Raw genomic sequence first — 23,915 nt, forward strand, 5'->3', positions numbered from 1 at the left:
TGAATAGTGTAAATAACTGCAGTCCTTACATCGAGCCTTGCGGTACCCCACAAGTCACTGCCTGCCATTCTGAAAGGGACCCGTTAATCCCTACTCTTTGTTTCCTGTCTGGCAACCAATTTTCTATACATGTCAGCACTCTACCCCCAATACCATGTGCCCTAATTTTGCCCACTAATCTCCTATGTGGGACCTTATCAAATGCTTTCTGAAAGTCCAAGTACACTAAATCCACTGGCTCTCCCATGTCCATTTTCCTAGTTACATCCTCAAAAAATTCCAAAAGATTAGTCAAGCTGGTTTCCCCTTCATAAATCCATGCTGACTCGGACCGATCCTGTTACTGCTATCCAAATGTGCCTCTATTTCATCTTTTATGATTGACTCCAGCATCTTCCCCACCACTGATGTCAGGCTAACTGGTCTATAATTCCCTGCTTTCTCTCTCCCGCCTTTCTAAAAAAGTGGGATAACATTAGTTACCCTCCAATCACAGGAACTGATCCTGAATCTATAGAACATTGGAAAATGATCACCAATGCGTCCACGATTTCTGGAGCCATTTCCTTAAGTAACCTGGGATGCAGACCATCAGGCCCTGGGGATTTCTCAGTCTTCAGTCCCATCAGTCTATCCAACATAATTTCCTGCCTAATGTGAATTTCCTTCAGTTACTCCGTCACCCCAGATCCTCTGGCCACTAGTACATCAGGAAGATTGTTTGTGTCCTCCTTAGTGAAGACGGATCCAAAGTACCTGTTCAACTCATCTGCCATGTCCTTGTTCCCCATAATAAATTCACCTTTTTCAGTCTTCAAGGGTCCAACTTTGGTCTTTCTGAATTGTTTCCTTTTCACATACCTAGAGAAGCTTTTACTATCCTGCTTTATATTCTTGGTTAGCTTACCTTTGTACCCCATCTTTTCTCCCCGTATTGTCTTTTTGGTTATCTTCTGTTGTTCTTTAAACATTACCCAATTCTCTTGCTACTTCTTCGCTTTAATTTTTATACTGTCCCTGACGTCCCTTGTCAGCCATGGTCGCCCCTTTCTCCCCTTGGAATCTTTCTTCCTCCTAGGAATGAACTGATCCTGCACCTTCTGTATTATTCCTAGAAATACCTGCCATTTTGGTTCCACTGTCATCCCTGCTAGTGTATCTTTCGAGTCAACTTTGGCCAGCTCCTGTAACACTTTCCAGTCAACTGTAACACTGACACCTCCGATCCACCCTTCTCCCTCTCCAATTGTAGATTAAACCCAACCATGTTACTGTCACTACCTCCTAATGGCTCATTAACCTCGAGGTCCTTTATCAAATCCGGTTCATTACACAACACTAAATCCAAAATTGCCTTCTTCTTGGTGAGCTCCAATACAAGCTGTTCTAAGAATCCATCATGAAGCCCCTTTCTTGGGGTCCAGTACCAACCTGATTTTCCCAATGTACCTGCATGTTGAAATCTCCCACAACAACCGTAGCATTACATTTCTGACATGCCAATTTTAACTCCCGATTCAACTTGCGCCCTATGTCCAGGCTACTGTTGGGAAGAAGTTGTTGCTGAATCTAAATGTTACAGTTTTCAGTTTTCAGACTTCTACAGTATATTGAGTGGTAGAGCACACTTACCACACTTGATATGGCCTACTGCTTCTACTTACTGTATGTACTTTCAATCTCAGAGATGAAAGTGTATTCCGATTTATCCCTGTCAATACTTGAAAAGCATTTGACAAAATATTCAGAATTCTCCATAGTAACTTTAATGGATAGCAGTCAAAACTTGCTGCTACTTTCTGAAATCTAGGCTCAGTGTGACTAATCTAATGAATCTCAGAAAGCACTCCAGTTTATCTGCTGAAGTGGTCAAATTCGTGGCCTAGGACTGTCAATGAAGATCAGTTTCAATGCTGATCAGTTTCAAGTATGTCCTAGTAAATTGCAGAAAGCATGGAGGAAATTAACAGTTTACAAGAATAAAAATATGATTACTCCCCCTCCCACTCCGTATCCGACCTCTCTGTCCTGGGTCTCCTCCACGGCCAGAGCGAGCAACACCGGAAATTGGAGGAACAGCACCTCATATTCCGCTTGGGGAGTTTGCATCCTGGGGGCATGAGCATTGAATTTTCCCAATTTTGTTAGTCCTTGCTGTCTCCTCCCCTTCATCAGCCCTCCTGCTGTCTCCTCCCATCCCCCAGCCTTCGGGCTCCTCCTCCTTTTTCCTTTCTTCTCCCCGCCCCCCCAACCCCCATCAGTCTGAAGAAGGGTTCCAGCCCAAAACGTTGCCTATTTCCTTCGCTCCATAGATGCTGCTGCACCCACTGAGTTTCTCCAGCTCTTTTGTGTACCATATGATTACCCTTGTTCTTTCCTTCCACATCATCAGCTTGTTTATTCAATGAATTAATGTTTATCATTTCTGACACTTGCAATGTTGTACCACCACCCAACACATCCCTCTTTCCCCGTCCCTTTCAACATTCTGAAGGAACAATTCTATACTGAACATCCAGTTTGTTCCACCAATACCCATTCCAATGACACTTTCATTTGCAAATGCAGGAGGAGCAAATTGCCTGTCTTGTTAGTGCCTCCCTTTTTGTTCGTCCAAGGTCTGAACCGTCTTTACAGTTAAAGCACTGATATGTGTAGCTTGTAATTGTAATTGAATTCAACGTACATTTGTATAGCCTCCTTGATGAATTTTATCCTCTTTAAATCTTCTTGCATGAACCATAAAAACAGATAACTAGGTTGTTACAAAATCCTTGTTTGTGAAGCCTTATAGCGAAACGATGCCCACATTATAACAAGGTAAAGCTCTCTGGGATATCCGAGTCATAAAAAGTGCTGATTTTAAGTGCTTATTTAAAAACATATATTTTAAAGATGCTCAGGACATTTATTTAAGCTCACGTGCAGAATTATGAGTAGGTACCAGTGCCAAATCACTATTTGCATAAAGTAGTGCCACCTAGCACCACAATGAAATATTAGAACAAAATAATTCAAGAAATCTGATATTAAAATTTTAGTCTCCCTCTGTTTGACAAGTTTCAAGATAAATAAAAAAAATTAATATAATTTAAGGCAAGTTAACCTCATTTTCTGGCATCATTCGAGCACATTCAGCCATGACTGAAGGTCTAATTCCAAAAACATGACCAGAAAATTATATTTGTGATTAGATTGATTTTGTTTCATTATCTGCATTTGCACAGTCACCCTACACAACAGCACTAACCAAACATGACATATTTGCTGTCACTTCTCTTGGCTAATGGATTTCCATCCGTGGATATTTTCTTAGTTCCTTTTCTATTATCCATAGGTCATGTAATTATTAATGATTACTCAAGTAATTTTACATGTAAGATCAGTGACCCCTGCAGGAAGGAGCTGGATGACAGCAATATGTTTTACTAATATACTGTATGACGCAGGTAAGGCCTGAAAACTGCATTATTTTGGAGTGATGGGTTAATGCAATGGATCAGCGCACTTTCTATTCATCTCAAGGCGTTTGATTGAAACAATAAACAAATGCCTCTGCTTACTGCTGAATGCAAAAAATCCCCAGTGAAATAGGAGGGTGTAGGTATGAAGAGTGTGAAGCCAGAGAAGAAAAATGTTACACTTCTGCAAAAAATTACCACAATGCCAACTCTCCTTAGATATTTGCATAGAAACATAGAAAATAGATGCAGGAGTAGGTCATTCGACCCTTCGAACCAACACCGCCATTCAATATGATCAAGGCTGATCATCCAAAATCAGTACCCCGTTCCTGCTTTCTCCCCATATCCCTAGATTCCGCTAGCCCTAATAACTAAATCGAACTCTCTCTTGAAAACATCCAGTGAATTGGCCTCCACTGCCTTCAGTCGCAGAGAATTCCACAGATTCACAACTCTCTGGGTGAAAACGTGCACAGAATAAAAGTTGGCAACATGTTCCTTTTGAGAAATTAATAACCAGGGTAATGATGATATTTTTTTAAAGTCATAAAATAAAACAAGTAATGGGCCTGTCCCACTTAGGCGATTTTTCAGTGGACAGCCGGCGACTGTCAGGTTGCTGGCAGTCACCTGAAACACCGGGAACTGGGACGGCGACTGTCAGAGTGGAATACACACACACACACATCGCAAAGGCGGGGGCCAGGGGGAGTGCTGTCTAAAAAATTCCCACGGTGCAAAGCCAAGGTGATACAGACACACACTGCGATGAACAGGAAGGTTGGCGCTGTAATTAAGACGGCTAAAGCACAGTGTAGATTATGTAGCAGCAGATTTTCATATCTTTCAGGTAATTAGCACCCTAGCTGCTATTTGGATGAGAATGGTTGTTCCAAACGCATGCGAGCTCACTCACAGACACCTTCTAGAGCTTCTTCACAGATATGGCTTCAAAATAGTCTTTTAATGAATAAATGCTTTATTGGGGATAGAAAACAGTGAGATACATCCAAATTTCCTCCGACTCATTACAACAGTCTTCTTCGAACTCCAACTTATTACTTTAGACATTAGAAAACACCTCGTGTCTCCGTAACACTGGCAAGATCTGGCATGTGGCCCGCGTGATCCCGCGTGACTTCCCCATTCAAACTAATTTAAAAACTAAACTTCTGTGCAAGCATCTAAGCTGCAAATATGACCAAAAACACATCATAAATCCCACCCACAATATAACGGGCAGTTATATTGTGGGTTCTTCTAATTCCATGATTTTAAAGAGTTGGCAGATTGCTAAGTCTTTAAATTAATCGAACAAAAGTATCTGCTAGTAGCTGTGGCTCTGTTTTGTTAACATTTTTTTTCAAAACCAAACATACTGATAATGTAGAAAACATCTCTCTAACTCCAGGCGCAAAAAGATGATTCTACTTCAAATGGAATGTGCTTATCACAAGCGATTCAAAACAATCCAAGGTTGGTCTGCTTTCCCCAGACAAGCTGGAGAAAACACCTTCTGGTGGCTCTGTTACAGAAGTCTTTTAAAATAAAGCGGTAATTTCAAATTCAAAGAGTAATAATCGATTTGTACTGACAAATCCAGTGATACGTCTTCAGATAAGTCTCGATGCTGTCGATAGACCTCAAGGCCTCTATCTGGCCGAGAACTTTATCTTCAGTTCCTCCTGGAACCACTTTCTTCTGGTATGATCCCGCATGTGGCCCGCATGAGCCGCATGATCCCGCATGGTAGAAGGGTTAACCTTCCCCATCGTCTCTCCAAACTAATCTAAAAACTAATCTTCTGCGCAAGCATCTAAGCTCCAAACACGCCCAAAAACACGTCATAAATCCCACCCACAATATAACGGGCAGTCTAAAATTTAAATGCCCGTGCCATCATCAATGACATGCAAAACAGGCCAAAAGGCCACTACAGTTTAAGTCCTTTAAAAGATGGGGGAGAGGGGGGAGAAGGAGCGGAGACAACTGTTAAGAAGCCAGAGATACACGGCTGTGAAGTTCAGCGGACATTTTAAAGTTACCGGTCGGTTCCTTGGTTCTGAAATCTACTACTTACCTTTTTTCCCCACAATGAGCCAATGAAATTCACCTGTCAGCACCAGCTCCAAACTACGTGAAGCTTCAACCTCCTAGCAACCCACTTGCGACCCACCCACGGCTCTGGAATTCTCGCTACTCTCCATGGCGACTTCATTCTAGTTGCCGCTAATTTTTCAACATGTTGGAAATTTCTTGGCAACCATAATGAGGCCGCGACTAGTTCCCAAAATGTGGGAACTCCTCACGACCATGAAGGCGACTCCCCGGCAACCACCCATGAACATCCCTTTAGCCACAAGGGCCACATCTAACTACCTCTTAAATATAGCCAATGAACTAGCCTCAACTACCTTCTGGAATTCTCTGCCACAGAATGTAGTTGAGGCCAGTTCATTGGCCATATTTAAGAGGGAGTTAGATGTTTCTATGTTTCTATGTGGCAGCTGCAAAGTCTTCTGCAGTCGCCTAAAAAGTAGCCTAAGTGGGACAGGCCCATAACTTTATTTGAGGATTACGATGAATAAGCTTCAATGATTTGAATAAGTCATCTGCCTCCAAATCATTCTCCGTCATCCTGCTATATTAATACTAATATATATAATTTTAATAGAGGTGTTCAGAAATGTATAACAAGGAAATTGTTGTTTCTATCTATTGTGATAGATGTTAACCTCTTCAGTTTCAAGATGAAACTCCTAATCAAGTGTTATCAATTGACAAAACACTCCTATTGAGTTAACTTATTTTCTAATCTCTACACTATAGACTAAAGACTAAAAACAAGACTCACTATCTTGGTCATCCCTCCCATATAATTTTGATACTAGTCTGCAAATCCCTTTCAGATGAACTGTAGATAAACTTCAAGGAAATCACAAATATTTTTTAAAATATCTGACATTGCATTGTAGAAACAAAGCATTGCAGATGCTGGTTTATACCAAAGATAGACACAAATGCTGGAATAACTCGGCGGGTACTTGCCTGACCCATTGAGTTACACCGCACTTTGTGTCTGACATTTCATTGCTGGTAATCTTTGCCAGGATAATGTATTTTGTTTTGTCAATCCTAGGGGAGTGCTTGGAGTTCTGCTCGCTTTGATTGTCATTGGATGGTGCAGTCTGTCAGCCTCAAAAATGTTCACTTCTACTTTGGCAATGGAAGGACAACAGCTTCTTGTCGCTTATCCTTGTGCCTTACTCTTCGGGATCTTTACACTTCTGACAATTTTCTAAGTCTTTGCTTGCAACATTAAATGTGCATCTTAAATTTATTTTCATTGGAGCTTACATTTTTCTTTGTAATTTTAGGATGCAATAAACAATAAAAGATTAGTCAGATTTAAGTGTTGTGTATTGTGATTTATATTTTACGAACTTTTACATGAACTTACACTCATCATTAAAGATTTCCACAACACTGTACAAGAAGAGGGTGGCATGGTGGCACAGCGGTAGAGTTGCTGCCTTACAGTGCCTGGGTCACAGGTTTGTTCCTGACTACATGTGCTGTATGCAAGGAGTTTGTACGTTCTTCCCGTGACCGCATGGATATTCTCCGGGTACTCCAGTTTCCTCCCACCCTCCAAAGACATACAAGTTTGCAGGATTCGATTCGGTAAAAATCATTAATTGACCCTAATGTGTGTTTGGATAGTGCTAGTGTACGGGGGCAGCTGGTTGGTGCGGTTTCGGAGGGCCAAATGGCCTGTTTCCATGGTGTATCTCAAAACAAAATCTGAAGTGGTCACATTTTTCTTTGCCAGATGTGGAGCGAGCACTTTCTTTTCTATTCGGTTACTTTAATTTGGGCAATTTAGGCATAGTTTGACATAAACTTTCTCCTGAAATGAAATTGGAGTCTGGTACATTTATTTTAATTAGTCAAACTTACCAGCAGATGGCACTGGGAAGTTTCCTGCTACCTGCCCATCCAGCATATCCCATTCCCTCGTGTCCAAACAAGGAACTGCAGTTGCTAGTTTACAAAAAAGATACACAGTGAGTCATCAGTGAGTCAGGCAGCAAAGTATAGATGCTATTTCAGGTCGGGACCCTTCTTCAGACAGGTCCCAAACTGAAGCCCTTTTCCTGATGCGAGGTTATTTGATACCAGTCAGATCCTGGTAATGAACTAACTATGAGTAGATTGGCTGGTTAGAAAAGCAAATACTGTGCATATATTTTAGTCAACAATCAGATTGTTAAGCCTGTTTCAGAAGATTTATCCAATTCTGATCTCAACAAGATGGTGTAAGGCCTGGATAGAGTGGATGTGGAGAGGACGGTCCCACTAGCGGGAGATTCTAGGAACAGAGGCCATTACCTCAGAATAAAAAGACGTACCTGGAGAAAGAGAGTTTAAGAGAGAGTTAGATAGAGCTGTAGGGGCTATTGGAGTCAAGGGATATGGGGAGAAGGCAGGCACGGGTTATTGACAGGGGACGATCAGCCATGATCACAATGAATGGCGATGCTGGTTCGAAGGGCCGAATGGCCTCCTCCTGCACTTATTTTCTATGTTTCTAAAGGAGATAAGGAATTTCTTTAGTCAGAACGTGGTGAAATTGTGGAATTCATTGCCACTGAAGGCTGTGGAGACCATCCATGGATATTTTTAAGGTGGAGATTGATAGGTTCTTATTTAGTAATGGTGTCAAGTGTGTGCGGACGTGGCGTCGACAGACAAGAGGCCGAAGCAAAGGGGAAGAGAGAGGAGAAGAGGGAGAAATGTGGAGAGAGAAGAGGGGAGAGAAGGGAGAGAGAGAAGCGGGGAGAGAGAAGGGGGAGACGGGAGCATGGGAATCATTTCCCCACACAAGCCATAGGTGACTGGGCAATCTGAACCCAAGCACCAAGTTGAAAGCGACCGAATGTGTGCATCGTTCGGGACAGCCGCCACTCTCACACTGCCACTCTCCGCGGGCTGCGGGTCGGGTGGAGCGGAGGTTTGGGACAATGTTCATGCCTTCACAGTGATGTGATGGACGCGGGGGTCTGGACCAATCGCTGACATGTCCCGCCCACCGGCAACGTCATGTCCGTTATTGGACGTTTCTGTTGGGCGGCAGTCGGTCCTTTGGCCTGTAGGCGACGCCGCCTTTTGGGTAGGTGGTGTTTCGACAGAGCGGCCATTCGGTAAGTTTGCTTTTATGGCGACGCAGCTTTTTGGTTCCTTGTGATGTTTGCGTCCCGCCCTTTCGGTTAGTTTGCAGTTAAGTGTCCCATCCTTTCAGTTAATAGGCGTTTCGTCTTCGGACTCTTTCAGTTTATTGTCATTTCGGCCTCGTTTCCACAATGGTGGTGTCTTCTGTGAATTTTTTAAATTGAATTAGATTTGTACATGGCTGCACAGTCATGGGAGTATGAGGTGTAAAGAAGGGGGCTGAGAACGCATGTATCCTTGTGAAGTGTCAGTATTGAGGATTATCGCAGAGGATGATTTGTCCCCTATCCTCACTGATTAGGGTCTGTTGGTCAGGAATTTGAGGATCCAGTTGCAGAGATGAGTGCTGACTTCATGAGTTTGGTGATGAGCTCAGTTAGAATAATGGTGTCAAAGGCAGAGCTGTCATTTACGAATAGGAGTCTGGTGTCGGTGTCTCTCTTATCTTGGTGTTCCAGGGATGAGTGTAGATGGCATCATCCATGGACCTGTTATGGCAGTCGGCGAATCGTCGTGGGTCAAGGCTGCTTGGTAGACGGGATGTAATGTATTCCTTAACTTGCCTCTCAAAGCATTTCATGATGCTGGATGTCAAGACAGTAGTAATTTAGGCCTGATAGACACAAAATGCTGGAGTAACTCAGTGGGACAGGCAGCATCTCTGGAGAGAATGAATGGGTGACATATCGGGTTGAGACCCTTCTTCAGACTGATGTCAGGGGAGGAGGAGTACAGAGATAAAATGTAGTCAGAGATGGGAAGACGGGTCACAGAACTGGGAAGGGGGAGGGGATGGAGAGAGAGTGGGATAGCAAGGGCTACTTGAAGTTAGAGGTCAATGTTCATACCGCTGGGGTGTAAACTACCCAAGCAAAATATGAGGTGCTGTTCCTCCAATTTACGCTGGAAATTTTCCTGGGCCTCCTCTGACAATGGAGGAGGCCCAGGACAGAAAGGTCAGTGTGGGAATGGGAGGAGAGTTAAAGTGTTGAGCAACCAGGAGATCAGGCAGGACCGAGGTGTTCAACGAAATGATCGCGGAGCCTTTTCAGTAAAATGATCGTCGAGCCTTTTCACCGAAACGATCACAGAGTCTTTTTCAGGCATTTAGTAATTTAGGCACATCTATCACCCCACAGTTAAAAAATGGAGAACTGAAATGCTTTTGGCATTAATTAGGAAAAACATGTGATAGTCTAGAAAATCTGCTAATACGACATCACCAAAGTCCCAAGGCAGCCAGAATATTGAGCTTTACTGTAATGTCAAAATAGAATCTGAAATAATCTTTACATTTATGTCAATAATATACTGAGAGGAATGTGGCTGCATGACCTTCCTCCTCTTTCAGCTGTTGAAGCTATGGGTCATAAGCCAGAAGCTACGGGTCATAAAGTTGACAGTAAACCCACGTCATTTGATTTAATGCTGTTTAATTTTACATTAGAGGATTCAAATATTATATTAATTGTGGAAACAATGCCATGAGTGCTCATTAGCCATCCTGTCAGTAGCAGGCTAATTTTTCAATGAATGTTTAATGCAATTGTTACATTGGCATTTAACGTTCCTCATTCTAATCTACAATTTGCAGCAGTCAACATTCCCAAGCGCATGATCTTGCGCCAATGTCTCTCCTGCATTACGTTCCATTGGTGGAAAAATAGAGGGTGGTGGGTATATTCAATGAGCTGATAGAGGAGGTAGTTTAGGCAAGAACTACAGCAATATTTAAAAGACATATGGGCAGGTACATTTAGTTTAGTTTAATTTAGTTCAGAGATACAGCGCGGAAACAGGCCCTTCGGCCCACTGGGTCCAAGCCGACCAGCGATCCCCGCACACGAACGCTATCATACACACACAAAGGATAATTTACAATTATATCACGGCAATTAACAACTTGTACGTCTTTGAAGCGTGGGAGGAATCCAGAGATCGTGGGGAAAACCCGCGCAGGTTACGGGAAGAACCTACAAAGTCCGTACAGAGTCTTCCCATAGTCAAGAACAAACCATGTCTCTGGCACTGTAAGGCAGCAACTCTACCGCTGTGCCACTGTGCCGCCCATGGACATGTTACATGGATGTGGTTTAGAGGGATATGTGCCAAATGCGGACAGGTAGGATTTGTACAGATATCTACACTAGTCATCTTGGCATCTTGATTGGCATGGGCAAGTCGGGCTGAAGGGCTTGCTAACATGCTATATGATTCTATGACTATGGGACTGAAGTAGCATCCAGTAGACTGCTTCTCTGTCCATACCTTCATTACAATTTCTTAAGTATTTTGAAGATTCATTCTTGAAATCTTCTTCTCAAGATATTTCACCACGCATCCCCCACTCCCACCCTCCACCTTGCCCAGATTAGTTGCTGAAAGCAACTGGCATTTTAATGGTATGCACCTCTGCTATTTCACCCAACCTTAGTTCATCAGATGCCTTTCTAATGTTACACTGCAAACAATAAAAATACTTGATAATAATCTGTCTTCTTGTTCTTGCCAGCAAAGTGAATAACATCACATTTATTCACATTATACTGCATCTGCCATGTATCTCCCCACTCACCCAACCTATCCAAGTCACCCGTCATCCTCATAGCATCCTCCACGCAACTCACACCGCCACCCAGCTTTGTGTCATGTGCAAACTTGGAGATGTTACATTTAATTCCTTTGTCTAAATTGTTAATATATATTGTAAATCCCAGCACTGAGCCTCACAGTAATTCCTACTCTTTGCTTCCTGTCTGCCAACCAGTTCACTATCCGTATCAATACACTACCCCCAATAAAATGTGCTCTAATTTTACACACTAATCTCTTGCATGGGACCTTGTCAAAGGCTTTTTGAAAGTCCAGATACACCACATCCACTACTCTCCCTATCCATTCTACTTGTTACATACTCAAAAAATTCCAGAAGATTAGTCAAGCAGGATTTCCCCTTCTTGAATCCATGCTGACTTTGACCGATCCTGTCATTGCTTTCCAAATGCGCTGTTATTACATCTTTAATAATCGAGTCAAGCATCTTCCCCACTACCGATGACAGGATAACTGGTCTATAATTTTCTGTTTTCTCTCTCCCTCCTTTCTTAAAATGTGGGGTTACATTTGCTACCCACCAGTCCACAGGAAATGATCCAGAGCCTATAGAACATTGGAAATTGGTCATCTATGCATCCACGTTTTCTAAGGCCACCTCCTTGAGTACTCTGGGATGCAGGCCATCAGGCCCTCGGGATCTCCCACTAGATCTTCATTCCCTCATATTTCTGGGAGATTATTTGTGTCTTCCTTAGTGAAGACAGAACCAAAGTACTGGTCTGCCATTTCCTTGTTTCTCCATTATAAATTCACCTGTTTCTGAATGTAAGGGACAATTGTCTTTACTAATCTGTTCCACTTCACACATCGATAGAAACTTTTAAAGTCAGTTTTTATATTCCCCACAAGCTTTGTTTCATAGTCTATTTTCCCCTCTTAATTGACGCCTTGGTCCTCCTCTGTTTAATTCTAAATTTCTCCCAGTCCTCCGGTTTGCGACTTCCTCAGGCCAATTGATATGCCTCCTCCTTGGTTTTAACACTATCCCTAATTTCCCTCGTTAGCTATGGTAGAGCCAGCTTCCCTGTTTTATTTTTACGCCAGACAGGGATGAACAATTGTTGTAATTCATCCATGCAATCTTTAAATCTTTGCCATTGCATATCCACCATCAACCCTTCAAGTATCATTTTCCAGTCTCTATCCTAGCCAATTCCCATCTCATGCCATCAAAGTTAATTTTCTTTAAGTTCAGAACCAATCTGAATTAACCGTGTCACTCTCCATCTTAATGCAGAATTCTACACTGTTGCCCAAGGGGCTTTGCACAACAAGATTGCTAATGGGCCTGTCCCACTTGGGCGACCAAATCTGCGTGTTCTGACGAGTTTGCCCTCGACTCATATTCGACACGAGGTCATAGGTCGCGGCGTTTTATTCAATATGTTAAAAAATGCCTGCGAGTAAAAAAAGGTCGCCATGGAAAAAATCAATACATTTTTTACTCGTAGGTTTAGGCGTAGTAGATCGTAGTAGGTCAGCATGTTAGTCGTAGGTAATCGAGGGTTGTCAAAGGTAGTCAGTCGAAGGTAGTCATAGATAATCTTCATCATAGTCGAAGGGCGGTCGAAGGAGATCGAAGGAGGTCGTCTTCACGCTACACTATTCGGTGTCCTATTTTACCGAATATAGTCATAGCTAGTCGTAGCTAGTCGAAGCTGGTCTTCAACATAGTCAAAGGAGGTCGAAGGAGGCTGTCAGCATAGTCAAAGGAGGTCTTCAACATGTCATTTTTTCAAACTCTTCTAAACTCACCAATTAGGTCGCCCAAGTGGGACAGCCCCTTAACTAATCCTTCCTCATTACATTATACCCAGTCTAGGATGGCCTGCTCTCTAGTTCGTTCCTCTACATATTGGCTTGGATAACCGTCCCACTCCAAGATGCACTCCAAGAAATCCTCCTCCTCAGTGTTGTTATTAATTTGGTTACCCCGATCTATATGTAGATTAAAGTCACCCATGATAACTGCTGAACCTTTGCTACACGCATCCCCAATTTCCTGTTTGATGCTATCCCCAACCTCACTACTGCTGTTTGTTGGTCTGTATACCACTCCGACAAGCGTTTCTGCCCTTGGCTATTTCGCAGTTCTACCGATACAGATTCTACAGCATCTAAGCTAATGTCTCTTCTTACCATTACATTAATCTCCTCTTTAACCAACAATGCCACCCACCTCCTCTTGCTTTCTGTCTATTCTTCCTGAATATTGCATGTTTACCTCCCAGCCTTGGTCACCCTGGGGCCATGTCTCCATAATTCCAACTATATCATATCCCTTAACTACAAACTGCGTATTCAATTTATCCACCTTATTACGAAAGCTCCTCGCATTAAGGCACAAAGCTTTCAGGTTTGTTTTAACATTCTGAGCCCTTATAGAATTATGTTGTAATGTGGGCCTTTTTGATTTTTGCCACTGATCTCTCTGCCTTCCACATTTACTTCTCTCCCTTTTGCTTTTGCCCTTATTTTACAGCTCTCTGTCTTCTGCATTGGTTCCCACTCCCTGCCATGTTAGTTTAAATTCTTCCCAACAGTACTAACAAACATTCCCCCGAGGACATCGGTTCCAGTCCAGCCCAGGGGGAGACCTTCTGGTTACTGGTCCCACCTCTCTCAGAAACAGCTGCAATGCCCCAAGAATATTAACCGCTCACCCTTGAACCATCTCTAAAGCCACGTATCCTTTGAAAATATCCTGTCATTTCTATTCTTACTAGCGCATGGCACGGGTAGTAATCCAAAGATTATTAACTTTGAGGTCCTACATTATAATTTACCATCTAAATCCCTATATTCGCTTTGTAGGACCTCATCCCATTTTCTACCTTTGTCATTGGTAACTACGTGCACCACAATAACCGACCACACAACAACTGGCTTCCCCTCCAGAATGCCCTGCAGCCGCTCAGAGGCATCCTTGACCCTTGCACCAGGGAGACAACATACCATCCTTGAGTCTCTTTCTGTGATCGCAGAAACACCTCTCAATTCCCCTTACAATGGAATCCCCTATCACTACAGCTTTCCCACTCTTTTTCTGCTCACCTGTGCAGCAGAGCCCTCCATGGTGCCGTGAACTTGGCTGCTGCTTCTGTCCCCTGATAAGCCATCTCCCCCAACAGTATCCAAAAGGGTATATCTGTTTTGGGGGGGAGATTGTCGCATGGGACTCCTGCACTACCTGCCTTCTCTTGGGCAGACTGGTGGCCACCCATTCCCTCTCTGCCTGAGCAACCTTCACCTGCGTTGTGATCAATGGACTTAACTTGCTATGCACGACACCCTCAGCATCGCGGATGCTCCAAAGTGTATCCATGCGCAGCTGCAGCGCCACCATGCGGCTTGAAGGAGCTGCAGCTGGACACATTTCCCGCACACATAGTCATCAGGGACACTGGAAGGAAGAATAGAATCGAATAGAATAATTTTATTGGTCACATACACCTAGGTGTAGTGAAATGCTTCTTGCCATACAGCACATAAAGAAAGAATACAGACATAACGATAATAAAGAAATTTAAACATAAAAACATCCCCCCACAATGGTTCCCATTATGAGGGAAGGCACAGTGTCCAGTCCCCATCCCATGTCCACCCATAGTCGGGCCTATTGAGGCCTCCACAGTTGCCTTTAAGGAGGCCCAATGTTCCAGGCCGTTCTCGCCGGATGATTGTACTCCGGCATCGGGAGAATCCTCTCGGCGGCTTGGGAACCCTGGAACTGCCGCTTCCCTCACCGGAGACCGCGGCTTCCGAAGCCAACAAGGCCGCGCCGGTTGGAGCTCCACCACTGGCGATCTCATCGAGAGATCCCAGGCTCCCGATGTTTAAGTTCAGCGCCGCCGCCCGCAGCTGGTCGCTCCACAGTCACGCAGCGCTGCGATGTTTATCTTGGCGGTCTTCAGCTCACTGGAGTTCCAGCGCAGCGACCCGGGCAAGGTATCGCCTGCTCCGCTCCATGATAGCGCTCCAGCGCTGTGCTGCCACCGAAGCCAAGGTTCCGGGCGGTCCCCAACAGGAAACACCGCTCCAGGCCCGCTGGTAGGCCGCGAGAACGGGTCGAAACAGCAGCCCAGAGAAAAGCTGCCTCAAATCTTGACATTTGTCTATAACTACAACAACTGTCTCATAGACATTTTTTTTTGCAGCAATACATAGAGGTACCTACTAGAGGAGGGGCAGTGCTAGACCTCCTGTTAGGAAATGAGACGGGAGAGGTGGCGGAGGTATGCGTTGGGGAGCACTTCGGGTCCAGTGATCACAATACCATTAGTTTCAATATAATTATGGAGAGGGTCAGAACTGGACCTAGGGTTGAGATTTTTGATTGGAGAAAGGCTAACTTTGATGAGATGCGAAATGATTTAAAAGGAGTGAACTGGGACATTTTGTTTTATGGGAAGGATGTAGAAGAGAAATGGAGGACGTTTAAAGGGGAAATTTTAAGAGTACAGAATCTTTATGTTCCTGTTCGGTTGAAAGGAAACAGTAAAAATTGGAAAGAGCCCTGGTTTTCAAGGGAAATTGGACATCTTGTTCGGAAAAAGAGAGAGATCTACAATAATTATAGGCAGCATGAAGTAAATGAGGTGCTTGAGGAGTATAAGGAATGTAAAAAGAATCTTAAGAAAGAAATTAGAAAAGCTAAAAGAAGATATGAGGTTGCTTTGGCAAGTAAGGTGAAAGTAAATCCAAAGGGTTTCTACAGCTATATTAATAGCAAAAGGATAACGAGGGATAAAATCGGTCCATTGGAGAGACAGAGTGGACAGCTATCTGCAGAGCCAAAAGAGATGGGGGAGATATTGAACAATTTCTTTTCTTCGGTATTCACCAAGGAGAAGGATATTGAATTATGTGAGGTAAGGGAAACTAGTAGAGTAGCTATGGATACTATGAGTTTCAAAGTAAAAGAAGTACTGACACTTTTGAAAAATATAAAAGTGGATAAGTCTCCAGGTCCTGACAGGATATTCCCTAGGACATTGAGGGAAGTTAGTGTAGAAATAGCCGGGGCTATGACAGAAATATTTCAAATGTCATTAGAAATGGGAATAGTCCCCGAGGATTGGCGTACTGTGCATGTTGTTCCATTGTTTAAAAAGGGTTCTAAGTGTAAACCTAGCAATTATAGACCTGTTAGCTTGACTTCAGTGGTGGGAAAATTAATGGAAAAGATACTTAGAGATAATATATATATAAGCATCTGGATAAACAGGGTCTGATTAGAAACAGTCAGCATAGATTTGTGCCTGGAAGGTCATGTTTGACTAATCTTCTTGAATTTTTTGAAGAGGTTACTAGGGAAATTGACGAGGGTAAAGCAGTGGATGTTGTCTACATGGACCTTAGTAAGGCCTTTGACAAGGTTCCTGATGGAAGGTTGGTTAAGAAGGTTCAACTGTTGGGTATAAATGCAGGAGTAGCAAGATGGATTCAACAGTGGCTGAATGGGAGAAGCCATAGGGTAATGGTGGATGGTTGTTTGTCGGGTTGGAGGCCAGTGACTAGTGGGGTGCCTCAGGGATCTGTGTTGGGTCCTTTGTTGTTTGACATGTACACCAATGATCTGGATGAAGGTGTGGTAAATTGGATTAGTAAGTATGCAGATGATACCAAGATAGGGGGTGTTATGGATAATGAAGAGGATTACCAAAGTCTACAGAGTGATTTAGGCCATTTGGAAGAATGGGCTGAAAGATGGCAGATGGAGTTTAATGCTGATAAATGTGAGGTGCTACACCTTGGCAGGACAAATCAAAATAGGACGTACATGGTAAATGGTAGGGAATTGAAGAATACAGTTGAACAGAGGGATCTGGGAATAACCGTGCATAGTTCCTTGAAGGTGGAATCTCATATAGATAGGGTGGTAAAGAAAGCTTTTGGTATGCTAGCCTTTATAAATCAGAGCATTGAGTATAGAAACTGGGATGTAATGTTAAAATTGTACAAGGCATTGGTGAGACCAAATCTGGAGTATGGTGTACAATTTTGGTTGCCCAATTATAGGAAGGATGTCAACAAAATAGAGAGAGTACAGAGGAGATTTACTAGAATGTTGCCTGGGTTTCAACAACTAAGTTACAGAGAAAGGTTGAATAAGTTAGGTCTTTATTCTCTGGAGCGCAGAAGGTTAAGGGGGGACTTGATAGAGGTCTTTAAAATGATGAGAGGGATAGACAGAGTTGATGTGGACAAGCTTTTCCCTTTGAGAATAGGGAAGATTCAAACAAGAGGACATGACTTCAGAATTAAGGGACAGAAGTTTAGGGGGAACTTCTTTACTCAGAGAGTGGTAGCGGTGTGGAATGAGCTACCAGTGGAAGTGGTGGAGGCAGGTTCGTTTGTATCATTTAAAAACAAATTGGATAGGCATATGGATGAGAAGGGAATGGAGGGTTATGGTATGAGTGCAGGCAGGTGGGACTAAGGGAAAAAAGTTGTTCGGCACGGACTTGTAGGGCTGAGATGGCCTGTTTCCGTGCTGTACTTGTTATATGGTTATATGGTTAAATGACATAGTCATACTAATCGAATAATACCTTTTAGTTAATGTCCCTGACACCCCCAGTGCAATTCTAAGTGCATCCTACCCCAGTGACAAGTCAAACTAAATAAAATGATGGGAAAGAGAAGCTCTGAGAGTATTCTACATTGATCCCGGGTCTCATGGAGATTCCAGCCTGACATGGAGTCTGACATCTTGACAAGCTGATGAGCTTTATCCTCACTTTGTTCATGTACCAGTACTTCTACATTGAGAGTAGTAAGGACATAGACTTCAATATCTATCACCAACTCTGGATCAGTCACATTACCTGTAAATGAAATGGTTAAGCAATGAAGGATATAACTCTTGATCTTCCAACCAGTCTGTTGCTGATGTGTACATAACTCTGTGATTAATTATTTTGTGGCTGCCACACTTCATTTTAGACAGAAACTCACTTCAGGTTGAGGGCACCATCATCTTCTTCTTTCGTGTCCATATTCCATGTTTCAAATGTTGACATTGCTGTCATCATCCGTTCTGAAAAGGACGCAAGCTTCCGGCGACAATCAGTGGGAGTTATCACTTGTTGCAATAGATGATGGTGGTAGCAGAATTGGCTCGGGATACTTCTAGTTCCAGCCCCGCAACGTGGATGCTTCTGCTATGGGGCCAGGACACCAACATGCTCACATAGAACTTTGAACCGTATAGCACAACAACAGGCCCTTGGCTCACAATATCCGTGCTGAACATGTTGCCGTGATCTCCTCATGATGCCATGATCTCCTCTGCCTATTTATATAGAATGGATGAGTTATGAAGGTAAGCTGGCCAAGAATATAAAGGAGGAATATAAAAAAGCTTCTTTAGGTATGTGAAGAGGAAAAAAATAGTTAAGACAAATGTGGGTCCCTTGAAGACTAGAAACAGGTGATTTTATTATGGGGAACAAGGAAATGGCAGATGAGTTGAACAGGTGCTTTGGTTCCATCTTCACTAAGGAAGACACAAACAATCTCCCAGATGTACTAGTGGCCAGAGGACCTAGGGTGACAGTGGAATGGAAGGAAATTCACATTAGTAAGGAAATGGTGTTAGGTAGACTAAAGGCTGATAAATCCCCAGGGCATGATGGGCTGCATCCCAGGATACTCAAGGAGGTGGCTTGAGAAATTGTGGATGCATTGGTGATCATTTTCCAATGTTGTATAAATTCTGGAGCAGTTCCTGTGGATTGGAGGGTAGCTAATGTTATCCCACTTTTCAAGAAAGGAGGGAGAGAGAAAGCAGGGAATTATGGACCAGTTAGCCTGACATCAGTGGTGGGGAAGATGCTGGAGTTGATTATCAAAGATGTAATAGCAGTGCATTTGGATAGCAGTAACAGGATCGGTCCAAGTCAGCATGGATTTACGAAGGGGCCATCATGCTTGACTAATCTTCTGGAATTTTTTGAGGATGTAACAAGTAAAATGGACAAGGGGGAGCCAGTGGATGTAGTGTATCTGGACTTTCAAAAAGCCTTTGATAAGGTCCCACACAGCAGATTATGGGCAAAGTTAGAGCACATGGTATTGGGGGTAGGGTATTGACGAATAGAAAATTGTTTGGCAGACAGGAGAGAAAGAGTAGGGATTAGCGGGTCTCTGTCAGAATGGCAGGCAGTGACTAGTGGTGTGCCACAAGGCTCGGTGCTGGGACAGCAGCAAATTACAATATGCATTAATCATTTAGATGAAAGAATTAAAAGTAATATTGGCAAATTTGCAGATGACACAAAGCTGGGTGGCAGTGTGAATTGTGACGAGGATGCCATGAGGATGCAGAGTGACTTGGACAGGTTGGGTGAGTGGGCAGAAGCATGACAGATGCAGTATAATGTGGATAAATGTGAGGTTATCCACTTCAGAGGCAAGAACGGGAAGGCAGATTATTATCTGACTGGTAGACACAAAATGCTGGAGTAACTCAGCGGGTGAGGCAGCATATCTGGAAAAAAGGAATGGGCGACATTTTGGGTCGAGATCCTTCAGACTGATATTCTATTATTATTATGATGATTATTATTATGATGATGATGATGATGATGATGATGATGATGATGATGATGATGATGATGATGATGATGATGATTATTATTATTATTATTATTATTATTATTATTATTATTATTATTATTATTATCTGAATGGTGCCAGGTTAGGAAAAGGGGAAGTACAACAAAACCTGGGTGTCCTAGTAAGCATACAGGTACAGCAGGCAGCGAAGAGAACTAATGGCATGTTGACCTTTATAACAAGAGGAGTTGAGTATAGGAGCAAAGAGGTCCTTCTGCAGTTGTACGGCGCCCTGGTGAGACCACCCCTGGTTTATTGTGTGCAGTTTTGGTCTCCTAATTTGAGGAAGGACATTTGCTATTGAGGCAATGCAGTGTAGGTTCACGAGGGTAATTCATGGGATGGCGGGACTGTCATATGATGAAAGAATAGAATGACTGAGCTTGTATTCACTGGAATTTAGAAGGATAAGAGAGTAACTTATAGAAACATATATAATTATGAAGGGATTGGACACGCTGGATGCAGGAAACATTTTCCTGATGTTGGGGGAGTCCAGAATCAGGGGTTACAGTGTAAGAATAAGGGGTAGGCCATTTAGGATTGAGATGAGGAAACACATTTTCACACAGAGAGTTGTGAATTTGTGGAATTCTCTGTTTCAGAAGGCAGTGGAGGCCGATTCACTGGATGCATTCAAAGGAGTGTTAGATAGAACTCTTAGGGCTTGCGGAATCAAGGGATATGGGGAGAAGGCAGGAATGATGTACTGATTGTGGATGATCAGCCATGATCACATTGAATGGTGGTACTGGCTCAAAGGGCCAAATGGCCTACTCCTGCACCTATTGTCTATGTATATATGTATCTATTTATTCCTCCATTCCCTGCATATACTGTACATGTATAATTCATTCACTCATTCATGTGCGCATCCAAAAGCATCTTAAATGCCAGTTGCAATGAACATTGTATTGAGCTAGAAATGTTCAGTATAGATCTACCAACTGCAGGATTTGCAACCTCATGCCCTGCATATTCTACATGTGACTTTTACTATCAAGCCAGGATACCAATCTTGGTTGAAGATGAGTTAGCATGTCAAGCGCAGCACAAGGTGAGTGGAGAAGTGAGGTGATAACCAAGTACTGTTCAATACAACGGCAAGATGCATGCTGACACAGCTGTGTAGACCGACAAAGAACCAATCAACACATGGCTCAGTGTTTCTGCACATTCACTTGTGAATGATGGTTGGCAATTAAATAACAGAGATGGAAGCTCAACGAATATCAATTTTCTCACTAATAGCAGGACCCACCAGGTGAATTAAGCCAGAAATGTTGAGTGAATGAGGGTGGCATGGTGGCACAATGGAAGAGTTGCTGCCTTACAGCATCAGAGATCCGGGTTTGAACGTGTGCCGTCTGTACGAAGTTTGCACGTTCTCCCCATGACCATGTACGTGGGTTTTCTCTGTGTGCTTCGGTTTCCTTCCACACTCCAAAGATGTACAGGTTTGCAGGTTAATTGGCTTGGTAAATTGTAAATTATCCCTATTGTGTGTAGGATGATGTTAGTGTGCAGAGATCGCTGGTTGGCGTGGACTCGGGGACCAAAGGGTATGTTTCTGCATGGTTTCTTTAAATTGAAACTAAATCTAAATCTCTACTTTTGCAGAAACTAAACTGCAGCAATTTAATTCACTCCACGTGAGTTCAAGAAACACCTGAGCAAACTGGAAATAGCTGAGTCCTGGGACCACATGCAACTTTCTACTGTGTTTGAGGTATATGTAAGGCTTCTCGTGGAAATTTACAACTTACGTGGATGAATAAGCTCCAAAATCACACAAACCGCACTATCCATGATGTGGGAACTCCTCACAACCATGAAGGCGAGTCCCCGGCAACCACCCGCGAACATGGGGCGACCATGTGGCGACTGCCTAGTCCCTTGCAGTCGCCTAAAAAGTCTAGTTTGTCCAGTCCTTTTATAATTTTGTATGTTTCTATACGATCTAAATTCCAGTGAATACAAGCCCAGTCTTTCCAATCTTTCCTCATATGACAGTCCCGCCAGCCCAGGGATTAACCTCATGAACCTACGCTGCACTGCCTCAATAGCAAGGATGTCCTTCCTCAAATTAGGAGACCACAACTGCACACAATACTCCAGGTGTGGTCGCACCAGGGCCCTGTACAACTGCAGAAGGACCTCTTTACTCCTATACTCAAATCCTCTTGTTATGAAGGCCAACATGCCATTAGCTTTCTTCACTGCCTGCTGTACCTGCATGTTTACTTTCAGTGACTAGTGTACAAGGACAATCAGGTCTCGTTGCACTTCCCTTTTTCCTAATCTGACACCATTGAAATAATAATCTGCCTCCTTGTTCTTGCCGCCAAAGTGGATAACCTCACATTTATCCACATTATACTGCATCTGCCATGCATCTGCCCACTCACTCAACCTGTCCAAGTCACCTAGCATCCTCTTCGCAGTTCACACTGCCACCCAGCTTTGTGTCATCTGCAAATATACTCGTGTTACTCTTAATCCGATCATCTAAATCATTAATATATATTGTAACTAGTTACGGCCCCAGCACTGAGCCTTGCGGCACTCCACTCGCCACTGCCTGACATTCTGACAGGGGCCCGTTTATTCCTAGTCTTTGTTTCTTGTCTGCCAATCAATTCTCTATTCATGATTCCTCTCTCTCACTTCTTCAATTTTAAATTACCAATGTTACATTTATTACACTTTTCAATTAATTTTAAGTTTCAGTCCTCCCTGTTATCCCATCAAATTCTATTGGAGTCATACATCGTGGAACTAGGCCCTTCAACCTAACTACCCCATGTCGACAACATGCCCCATCTACACTAGTTCCACCTGCCTGCGTTTGGCCCATATCCTTCTAAACCTCTCCTATCCATGCACCTGTCCAAATGGATGTTATTCATTGCTAACACAGATGGATTTCTTACCTAGTGTTAGGAGTCCCATCCTAAGATAAGACTGCATATAAGATCACCTCTCATCCTCCTGCGTTTCAAGGAATAGAAACAGAGAAACATCGAAAATAGGTGCAGGAGTAGGCTATTCGGCACTTTGAGCCTGCACCGCCATTCAATATGATCATGGCTGATCATTTAACTCAGTATCCTGTGTCTGCCTTCTCTCCATACCCCCTGATCCCTTTAACCACAAGGGCCACATCTAACTCCCTCTTAAATATAGACAATGAACTGGCCTCAACTACATTCTGTGGCAGAGAATTCCAGAGATTCACCACTGTGTAAAAAATGTTTTTCTGTCTCAGTCCTAAAAGATTTCTCCTTTATCTTTAAACTGTAACCGCTTGTTCTGGACTTCCCCAGCATCGGGAACAATCTTCCTGCATCTAGCCTGTCCAACCCCTTAAGAATTTTCTAAGTTTCTATAAGATCCCCCCTCAATCTTCTAAATTCTATTGAGTACAAGCCGAGTCTATCCAGTCTTTCTTCACATGAAAGTCCAGACATCCTCGGAATCAGTCTGGTGAACCTTCTCTGTACTTCCTCTCTGGCAAGAATGTCCTTCCTCAGATTAGGAGACCAAAACTGTATGCAATACTCCAGGTGTGGTCTCACCATGACCCTGTACAACTGCAGTAGAACCTCCCTGCTCCTATATTCAAATCCATTTGCTATGAATGCTAACATACCATTCGCTTTTTTCACTGCCTGCTGCACCTGCATGCCTACTTTCAATTCTAGAGTCTATTCTATTCTATTCAATTCTAGAGTCTATTGAGCAGGCTAGGATATCTATTCTAGAGTCCTAGCCTGCTCAACCTCTGCCTGTAGCTCAGACCCTCAATCCCTGGCAACAACCACATAAATCTTCTCTGCACCCTTTCCAAAGTGACGACATCTTTCCTATAACATGATGACCAAAACTGAACACAGTACTCAGGTCTGAGCTGGATCTTACCAAGTAAATGGCTGAAACAAGATTTTGGCTGATTTGCTTGAGGTTTTTTGCTGGAAGTTT

The 23,915-nt window shown here is 43.2% G+C and overlaps 1 protein-coding gene across 1 annotated transcript in view; it reads left to right on the forward strand.

The window, feature by feature from the left end:
- Positions 1 to 6,865, forward strand: part of LOC129698016 (protein YIPF5-like) — a 46,820-nt gene extending 39,955 nt beyond the window's left edge. The window contains exon 6 of the mRNA XM_055636836.1: positions 6,604 to 6,865. Coding sequence (XP_055492811.1) covers positions 6,604 to 6,766 — 163 coding nt within the window. The 3' untranslated portion in view covers positions 6,767 to 6,865. The remainder of the gene's footprint in view (positions 1 to 6,603) is intronic.
- The last annotated feature ends 17,050 nt before the right edge of the window (positions 6,866 to 23,915 follow it).

The sequence above is a fragment of the Leucoraja erinacea genome, chromosome 1, assembly GCF_028641065.1.
Source record: "Leucoraja erinacea ecotype New England chromosome 1, Leri_hhj_1, whole genome shotgun sequence".
In the NCBI taxonomy this organism is placed as follows: domain Eukaryota; kingdom Metazoa; phylum Chordata; class Chondrichthyes; order Rajiformes; family Rajidae; genus Leucoraja; species Leucoraja erinaceus.